This window comes from Rhinoraja longicauda, chromosome 11 (genome assembly GCF_053455715.1).
Source record: "Rhinoraja longicauda isolate Sanriku21f chromosome 11, sRhiLon1.1, whole genome shotgun sequence".
Taxonomy (NCBI): domain Eukaryota; kingdom Metazoa; phylum Chordata; class Chondrichthyes; order Rajiformes; family Arhynchobatidae; genus Rhinoraja; species Rhinoraja longicauda.
The window spans coordinates 38304059-38313909 of NC_135963.1; the positions used below are offsets into that span (position 1 = coordinate 38304059).

At 51.3% G+C, this 9851-nt stretch overlaps 1 protein-coding gene across 1 annotated transcript in view; it reads right to left on the reverse strand.

Annotated features, from left to right (window-relative positions):
* The window catches only part of LOC144598114 (uncharacterized), a 44743-nt gene extending 43302 nt beyond the window's left edge, over window positions 1-1441 (reverse strand). The window contains exon 1 of the mRNA XM_078408002.1: window positions 1291-1441. Coding sequence (XP_078264128.1) covers window positions 1291-1318 — 28 coding nt within the window. The 5' untranslated portion in view covers window positions 1319-1441. The remainder of the gene's footprint in view (window positions 1-1290) is intronic.
* Window positions 1442-9851: the final 8410 nt, after the last annotated feature.

Consider the following 9851-nt stretch of genomic DNA (forward strand, 5'->3'; position numbering starts at 1 on the left):
GAAACAAGACCAACAGATTTTTTCCTAGTGCCCTCTCCAGTATTTCACACTATTGTTATTATCCATTATTCGAAGCAAAACAGGTTTTAATCGAAGGGTTCAAATGACAATTGTGGAAAAATGTTGCATATTTGCAAATATTATACACTGGAGATAATTGTGTGCTGCGACTCGTATATCATGGCAGTTTTATGTTCTTTCAGCTATTACTCAGTATTAAAGTTAATCCACAATATTACACCAAAAGCGAAATAAAACTGCTGGAGGAACTCAGGAAGTCAAATAACATGGGGGGTGGGCCTCGGTGGCCAAACTACAGTTCTTTCTTGCCAGATTCTCCCTTTTGCACCCTTTTGTCTTCTCGCCTTATCATCTCTAAACTTGGTTCTAGCTCCACCCTTCTCTCCCCCGTTTGACTGAACTCGTTTGGATCCACCCATCACTTGCCAGTTCTCGCCCTACCATTTCCACTCTCTTTTACCAGCTTTCTCCTCTATTCTCCATCAGTCTGAAAAAGTGTCCCGACCCCAAACATGGACTGGACGCAAAGTGCTGGAGAAACTCAGCAGGTCAGGCAGCATCTATGGAGAACGTGGATATGCGACGTTTCGGGTCGAGACTCTTCTTCAGACCATGGATGGTTACACCCCCCTCGGTGATTTCTGCTGCTCCACTGCCACTGGCACTTTATGTCTCTTTGTGTAATAGCCAGCATCTGCAGTTCTTCTTTGTTCCTAAACATCGGTTGTCCCTTCCCTCCACAGACTCTGCCCGACCTTTACCTCCATCCAGCAGCTTGTCTTTTGCTCTCGAGACGCCAGCATCGACAGTCTCCTTTCTCCCCCCTTTAAAGTAGCCGCACAGATGGATTAATGTTCGGACAGTTCAGGGCTCGGTGAGTTTTAACAGTCAGCGAGTCAAGAACTGGGAGACGAGACAAAGCAGGACATGCACCGTCTGTGAAAGCTAATCTCAGCTCCCACACAGAAAGCCAGCAACACTCCCTCCCTCCCTCCCTCCCTCCCAGCTTACTAAGGAAACAACAAATCTCCAAGCAGCTCATCTTTAGAGGATGAAGGCCCCTCAGCAGTTTACAACCCAATGTTTTCACTGACTGCCTGAGTCGGTGACAGAAGTCGGAATCGCTTTCAATTTCTAATTCGCACCGTAAACAGATGCCCTGAAAACTAAACGATTACAATCATTCATCTTTTCATTTAAAACAAAAAGCGAACTATCCAATCACACATTTTTTTGATCAGTTTCCTCTCAGGGCTTTGGGTTACGCACTTTTATTTCTATTTGACCTCCGCCTCATCTTCTCGCCGTTCAGCTGCCGTCCCTTCCCCTCCGCAATCGCGCCCCGTCCGGACTTTCCGCGCGGCCCCCGTTTCCCTCCGGACCTGGTCGGGGGAGGGAACCCCCCGCGGGGCAACCGCCACTTCCGCTTTCTCGGGCGTCGGGCGCTTCCGCTCGATGCTGGCGGGAAATACAAGCAGAAACAAGGAAGGTCAGGCAGCTTCTGTAATAGAGAGAGAGATAGAGAGATAGAGAGAGATAGAGAGACAGAGAGATAGAGAGAGATAGAGAGAGATAGAGAGGACAGAAGCAGATGCTTGAGTAAACAACAGTGCACTCAGGTCTCTGTGTCTTCTCCCACCTTGGTGTTTCAGTAAAAAGATTTAACTGAGTCTTGTGTTTTGCGTACTTATTTTAGAGATAAGTCAAGTCGACTTTCACAGAATTACTGAAAGATGGCAGACTACATTGATGAACACTGCAGCCAGGTTGGCATTACTCTGACGACTTTACAATCAGATGAGCCTTTTCTACTTCAGGAATCTTCACAATCTATTTCTAAAGGAATTGTTATTGAAATCTTACAAAAAGTTGACTCTCAGGCAACTGTTTTTAAATGGATGCAAAAAATTTACAACAATAATGGCAAATGGACAGATCCGTTACCTAATAGTTTGTTATCTGCGATGCATTCCTGTAAAAAGACAAATCAACAGTTGAAGAAAAGCAAAGCAAAAACACAAGTGACAAGACTTGAGAACTTCTTGAAAGAACAATTCAGCCTGCCAGAAAAGAAATGTTGCGATCAATCAGCAAGAAGACCCTTTACTTCTGCAAGATCATCTAAACCAAATCAGTGCAGAGATTGTGAGAGTTTGGAACTTACTGTTAACAGTTTGTCAGTAGAACTGAAGAATGTTTCGTGCAATCTAATGAAAGCAGAACAAGAATCAGACACAAACTTAAAAAAGCAGAAGTCAGCAACAAAGATGAATCGTATCATCAAGCAAAAACTGAAACGAGGTTAAAAAAAATTCAGCAATTGAAAAATAAAGTTAAATGCTTAAAAAAGAAAGCAGAACCAAGTGCAACAATTAAGCATTTGAATGCAATGGTTACAAAGCTAAAGAATAAAGAAAACTACAGAAGCAGAAAAGCAGCCTAAAGAATGCTTATAAAAAAAGCAAGATTATTGCAGCGAACAAAGCAGTCTTGTGTTTCAGTATCGCATACAAGTACATCTCAGCATTCATCAGTGTCGAGCCGAATTCAGCATCTAGAAAATTAGAATGAGATCTTAAAGGAAAAACTTGAAAGGCAAGAAGGAAATTTTATTAATACCCTGAAAAATGGAAAAACATTTAATTCTGCTGTAAGAGAATGCGTCTATTTTTGCATTAGTCATCATGTTTCAGTGCAAAATACTTCACCTTGTGGCGGTCCCTGGGGATCAGGCCACTCATTGGGTCAGCCCCCTCGTCACTTGACGGACAGGCTTAAGGTGAGGTTTGGGAGGTGAGGTTTATCCCTAGGTGGACTTCGCTGTGAGTAGGAGCTCACAGCCAAATAAAGACCTTTTGCTAAACCTGCCTGGCGTCCAGCCTTTTCTCTGGCCTCCGCCAGGCCACTACATTGGTGACCCCGACATTCATCACACGTCGTTAATGAATCGCAATAATGCGCAACCCGGTCCTGCCGACCTCGATGCCGTCGCGCTCAAACTCCTGACCTTGTGGACCGAAGAGCCTGAGGTATGGTTCCAGCAGGCAGAGGCACAGTTTGCTGTGCGAGGCGTGACGGTGGACGAGATGAAGTATTTCTACGTCGTCGGCGCCCTGGACCAGGAGACTGCAAGGCGAGTAAAGCCCTACCTGAACGCCCCCCCCCGGCAGCTAACAAATATGCGGGCCTCAAGGACATGCTTATCAGGAGGTTCGGCCTCAGCGAGGCTGAACGGGCAGTTCGAGTTATGAGCAAGGAGGGCCTCGGGGGCCGTCGGCCCTCCTGGAGGACATGCTCGCCCTTATGGGCGGCCATGAGCCCTGTTTTCTATTTAAACATGCCTACCTTCGGCAGCTCCCAGCCGACCTCTGCCTGCTGCTCACCGGGGATCCGTTCACTGACACGCAGGCGCTGGGCGAGCGCGCCGACCAGCTCTGGATGCCCCATCGGGAGGACCTGGACACGCTGGCCATCTTTTCCACAGCGTTGGGAGGCGCACAGCAAGCCGTGGGCCTCCGTCGACTGCGTCTTAGGCCGACCTCCGCGGCGAAATCCGGCAGGCACGTCGTTCTCGCACGGCCCGACGCCAGTTCCTTCAGACACCAGCAGAGGTCGCTGGTGGTCAGCCCAGTCAGCACCACCTCCCATACCGCTGGAGGCCACCGGTGGTCGCTGGTGGGCATCCCAGTCTGCACCACCACCGGACACCAGCAGAGGGGGCTGGTGCTATTATCACCATCGCTGGGGACCGAATGCAAAGCAATGTCGCCTACCTTGTTTCTTTTGGGAAACGCAGGGGCCGGCCGTCAGTGATTCTTTCGGTGGCCGGCCAGATCCATCGTGTGTTCGCTCGGGATCGCCGCACCGGGGGTCGGTTCCTCGTGGACACTGGAGCAGAGGTGAGCGTTCTACCTCCTTCCACCGCCGATACCCATGCGGGCAAACGCGGCCCCCTCCTCACTGCGGCGAACGGGAGCCCCATCAGCTCTTACGGAGTCCGCAAGCTCGCCCTTAACTACGGCAATAGCTGGTTTTCATGGGGGTTCGTCATCGCCGATGTTTCCCAGCCGCTGCTGGGCGCCAACTTCCTGCGGGCACATTCGATGCTCGTGGATGTCAGGCGGCAGCGCCTGGTGCACTCCAGCACGCTGGGGTCGGTCTCCCCCAACGTCGGACCCCTGTCGTCCATGGATGCGACTTACGCGCGCATCGTGGCGGATTTCCCGGACATTGTTGAAACCCACTTCCGCTCCCAAGCACGGGGTGCAGCATCACATCCCCACCACCGGGCCACCCGTGCACGCCCGAGCGCGGCGACTCGCTCCAGACAAGCTCCGTCTAGCTCGGGAGGAGTTCCGTCGGATGGAGTCAATGGGCATCGTGCGCACCTCCGATAGCCCGTGGGCGTCACCACTCCACTTGGTCCCTAAGGCGAACGGGGGCTGGCACCCGTGTGGGGACTACCGTCGCTTGAATGACGCGACCGTCGCCGACAGGTACCCGGTCCCGCACATCCAGGTCTTCAATGCCCACCTGGCCGGAGCATCTGTGTTCTCCAAGGTGGACCATGTGCGCGGGTACAATCAAATCCCGGTCCACCCCGACGACATCCCCAAGACAGCCATCATTACTCCGTTTGGCCTGTTCGAATTTTTAAGGATGCCGTTCGGGTTGAAGAACGCCGCACAGGCCTTCCAACGGCTTATGGACTGTGTGCCGTGGCCTAGACTTTGTGTTCGTGTACTTGGACGACATACTCGTGGCCAACTGCTCGAGACAGGAGCACTGCGCCCACCTCCGCCAGCTCTGTCAGCGCCTCAGCGAGTACGGTTTGTCCGTCAACACGTCCAAGTGCCGTTTTGGGGTGACGGCCATCGATTTCCTCGGCCATCGGGTGACCCCACAAAGGGTGGTACCTCTTCCGGACAGGGTGGATGCTGTCCACCGGTTACCCCGCCCGACCACTGTCAAGGGCCTGCAGGAATTTGTTGGGATGATTTCCTTTTATCACCGCTTCTTGCCGGCGGTAGCCGGAACTATGCGCCCACTCTTCCACCTCATGGCTGGTCGCCGCAAGGACGTCGAGTGGGACGACGAAGCAGGAGCGGTGTTCGAGCATGCTAAGGAGGTCCTGGCCAGGGCCACGATGCTCATTCATCCCAGGGAGGATGCCCCAACCGCCCTGACCGTGGACGCTTCTGAGGTGGCGGTCGGTGCGGTGCTGGAGCAGCTCATCGACGGGTGTTGGCGGCCACTCGCTTTCTTTAGCAGGCACCTCAGCGGGGCCCAACGGCGTTACAGCGCTTTCGACCGTGAGCTCCTCGCCCTCTACCTCGCCGTACGCCACTTTCAGTACTTCCTGGAGGGGAGACCCTTCACCGCATTTACGGACCACAAGCCGCTCACCTTCGCATTTGCCAAGGTTTCGGATCCGTGTTCTGCACGGCGGCAACAGAGGCAGTTGGTGTACGTGTCCGAGTATACCACCTCAATCCGTTTCATGGAGGGTAAGACCAACAGGGTGGCTGACGCCCTGTCTAGACCCCCGGTCCACGCCGTCCTACAAATGGCCAGGGGTATTGACTATTACGCCCTAGCAGCCGCACAGCTGGGGGACGAGGAGATGGCCGCCTATCGCACGGCCGTGTCGTGGGTGCAGCTAGAGGACATTGTCTGTGGCGCAGGGGACGCAACGCTGTTGTGCGACACCTCCACTGTCCTGCCGCGGCCCATCGTCCCCGTCGCCTGGCGGCGCAGGGTTTTCGAGGTGCTCCACGGGCTTTCTCATCCCTCCATTCGGGCGACAGTGGCCCTCGTAGCCTCCCGCCTCATGTGGCACGGGCTGCGTAAGCAGGTCGCACACTGGGCACGCACCTGCATCCCGTGCCAGACCGCCAAGATCCAGCGACACGTGCGTGCGCCTCTGCAGGAGTTCGGTGTTCCTAGGCAGCTGTTCGACCACATTCATGTGGACATCGTGGGGCCGCTGCCGCCGTCCCGGGGCATGATCCACCTCTTCACTGTGGTTGATCGCTTCACAAGGTGGCCTACACCACACTACGGCGTACCATCCACAGGCGAATGGTTTGGTGGAACGTTTTCACCGCCAGCTGAAGGCAGCCCTGAAGGCTCGGCTCATTGACCCAGACTGGGTGGACGCCCTGCCGTGGGTTTTGCTTGGCATCCGCACCGCACCCAAAGAGGACTTGGCCTCCTCCTCCGCCGAGTTGGTGTATGGGGCCCCTTTGACGCTTCCCGGGGAGTTCATCCCACCGGCACAGGGTCAAGTGGAGCAGCCTTCGGACGCCCTGCAACGTCTTCGGCAGACGGTGGGCAGGCTGGCACCTGTGCCCACGTCGCGTCATGGCACCTTCCATCCGCACGTCCCTCCTGCTCTGGAGGGCTGCCAGTTTGTTTTCCTGCGCAGGGACGCTCATCGGTCACCTCTCCAGCGGCCGTACGAGGGCCCCTTCCGGGTCCTGCAACACGGCTCGGCCACATTTGTCCTGGACAGGTGGGGTCGCAGCGAGACTGTTTCGATTGCACGGCTGAAGCCGGCAGACGTGGACATTGATCGGCCGGTGCGAGGCCGTCCTCCGTCCACGTTACCCCCACCAGTGTCTGCTACGTCCCCTCCACCTGTCGGTCGGTCGCCGGTCCCTGCGCCGGGCGTGGTGCGCACCCGGGCTGGTCGCCTCGTGCGCCCTCCTGACCGCTTTGTACCTCCGGTTCTTGGGGGGGAGGAGGGGTCCTGTGGCGGTCCCTGGGGATCAGGCCACTCCTTGGGTCAGCCCCCTCGTCACTTGATGGACAGGCTTAAGGGGTTAAAGGTCAGCCCATTGGGAGGTGTGGTTTATCCCTAGGTGGACTTCGCTGTGAGTAGGAGCTCACAGCCAAATAAAGACCTTTTGCTAAACCTGCCTGGCGTCCAGCCTTTTCTCTGGCCTCCGCCAGGCCACTACAACCTTTGATTAAATATGTTGTAGAAAAAATGACAAACAAAACAGTCGGAAAACTACCCGATGCCATTACATGCTCAAGGATGGTACCGGAGATGAGGGAGTTGTCAAGAATTCAGGTTGGAAGTGAGCTGTTAACAGAAGATGATACAACAAAAAAATATGATGGAACAAGTAAAAAGCGCAGGCATTTCGGGGAAGTACAAATTGAAACAAAATCTAAAACATACACAATTGGGATAAATGAGATGGCCTCCGGGAATGCAGATTCATATGTAAAAACCATTGAGCACTCAATTCAAAATCTGGAAGAATCCTGTCGTTTTCCTGGTATGAAGGAGAAAATATTTGAAGATTTATCAAATACAATGACAGACAGACATGTGGTAAACAAATGTGTAAATAAAAAAACAATGAAAAGTGTGGACAGGCAAACAATGATCTAAATAATTCTTACTGTGCCATGCACCCCCTTGACACATTTGCAAAATCAGCAGATAGAACACTGAAAAAGTCTGGTCTACCCCAACAGCTGCTGAAGACCTTCTACCGCTGCACCATAGAGAGCATCCTAACGCATGGAATCCCTGTGTGGTACCTCAGCTGCACGGAGGCAGAAAGGAAAGCTCTACAGCGGGTAGTCCATAGAGCTCAGAGGGCCATCGGAACACAGCTACCAGACTTGGAGGGCATCTACAACACACGATGCCTCAGAAAAGCCACCAGCATCCACAAAGACTCTTCACACCCCTGCAACAGTCTGTTCGAACTCCTTCCATCGGGCAGACGATACAAGGCCTTCTATGCCCGCACCTCCAGACTCAGGAACAGCTTCATCCCCAGGGCCATAGCTGCTATGAACCGGTCCTGCTGAGCCGGATGGCCACAACGCATAGATCAACTTGCACTTTACCCTGTCCAAAACTGTTACAACTGTTCGTTTCGTTGGGTTGCTGCTGTCTAAATTACCTAAATTAGTGCATCGTATGGGAGGCGCATTCCCAATCTCGTTGTACCCCTGGGTACAATGACAATAAAGATATATTGTATTGTATTGTATTGTAAAGCAGTGAAACAATGGGAACAGGAAGTTGGAGGTGGTGACACTGTATTAAGTTTTAAATCAGGTGGAAGCAGCAACACCTATGCACTTATTCAAGCACGGTGTTGCTTGTGTTTCAAAGATGGCACCCGTTTACCAGCCGAAATCAAAACACTTCTGGCAATGAATGGGATCAAGAGAAACCCACTGCAACCAATTATGGGGAACCGCTTTCGTGTCTATTTCTTAAATGCAGAAGCATCTTTCTTTCTCATGCCCATAATATCTGACTTTCTCACAAAGGTGTGGTGTGACAATCACGATGACCTTCAGCGAGCAGTGAAGCATGATATCCAGGTGAAATATGTTGCTGTTGCTTGTCGGGCACTTAGGCAAGTATGTCACCAGACCGTGGATGAGATTGATTGAGAGCGACATCAGCATCCTACATCTGAATCCTCTCTTGGAACATGTTTGCTCCAAACTGGAAGAATGGAGCAGAGACCCCACCTGTCTCATGACAGGGACAGCTGATCCGTTTCCCCAGGCTCCAATCAGGAAAGATGATGTCTTCATCAAGCTAATAACATCCGTTTTCGATAAAGATACGGCGCAACTTCTGAAAGTCCTGCTGACAAGCATCCAGGAGGATTGCACACGCCAGCTTGCAGACCAGCTACCTGGAGGAATCCACCACCAACCATCAGAGGAACTTCTTGAGAATGCAGAGTTGTGCACAGGAAACAACATCAGTGGAGAACGAGTGTTTGGTCAGTTTGACCATGAACTAAGAGGAGCACCAAATTCAAAGGTAGCGTATGGGGAGGGTAAAATAATATATCAAAATAATGACACTGAGCGGTGGTTGGGTAACCTGTATGATAAAGAGGATCTACTGGAAAGGGCACGAGTAGAGACTAGGAGAGCTGTGAAAGAAGACAGGCAAAGAGAGAGAGAAATAGAACAGGAAAAACGACAGCAACTCGTTCAAAAAAAAGAAGAGTGGGAAAGGAAGACAGAAGGTCAGCGGGCGGGCATAGAAGCAATGCTGGAGGAGTTACCACAACTAGGTGGACTGTGGAAGACTAGAGAAGAAATGTATAATAACCTCAGTGGAAAACCAAAAGCACAGCAAACTGCTGCATTAAAAACACAAATCAACATAAGAAAGATTATACAGCAGAAAGCCCCACAGGAACTCTACTCATTTTCTTCAAATAGAAAGCCGCACACGCTAAACTAAAATCAAATCTTGAAACTCTCATGGCCAAAGTCCAAGAAACATCAACAAAGACCCCACTTGAGATGCTCGTTGATGACCCCACTAGTCTGGTTGGGAGACAGTTTTCTCACCTGTGGAGGGAGGAGAAAGGAGACATTTGGTGGTTAGGAGAATGTGTCAAGCAAATGGCAACTGGTAAATTGCAATTGCGGTACAAATCAAAAGAATCTGACAATCCTTTTGTTATTGTATACATGGACAGTATTGGAATTGTTGCAGACATGAGAAGTGGGGATTTTAAACTACTGTAAACGGACTACCAACTTGAGAAGTTTCAGACTTTTTCGTTTTCTTTTTTTTTTAAATTGTAGTTTGTTTCATTAAATAGATTACATTTAGCAGTTAATTGTCTTTGTCCTTTCACACACATTACAGCACACATTATTATACATGCAACATGCACACAGTGTACATGTCTTATAGTACAGCAGACGAATTGAACCGGTACTTTGGATCACTAAGGAAGATACAAACAATCTCCCAGATGTTCTAGTGGCCAGAGATCCTCGAGTGACGGTGGAACTGAAGGAGATTCACATTAGGCAGG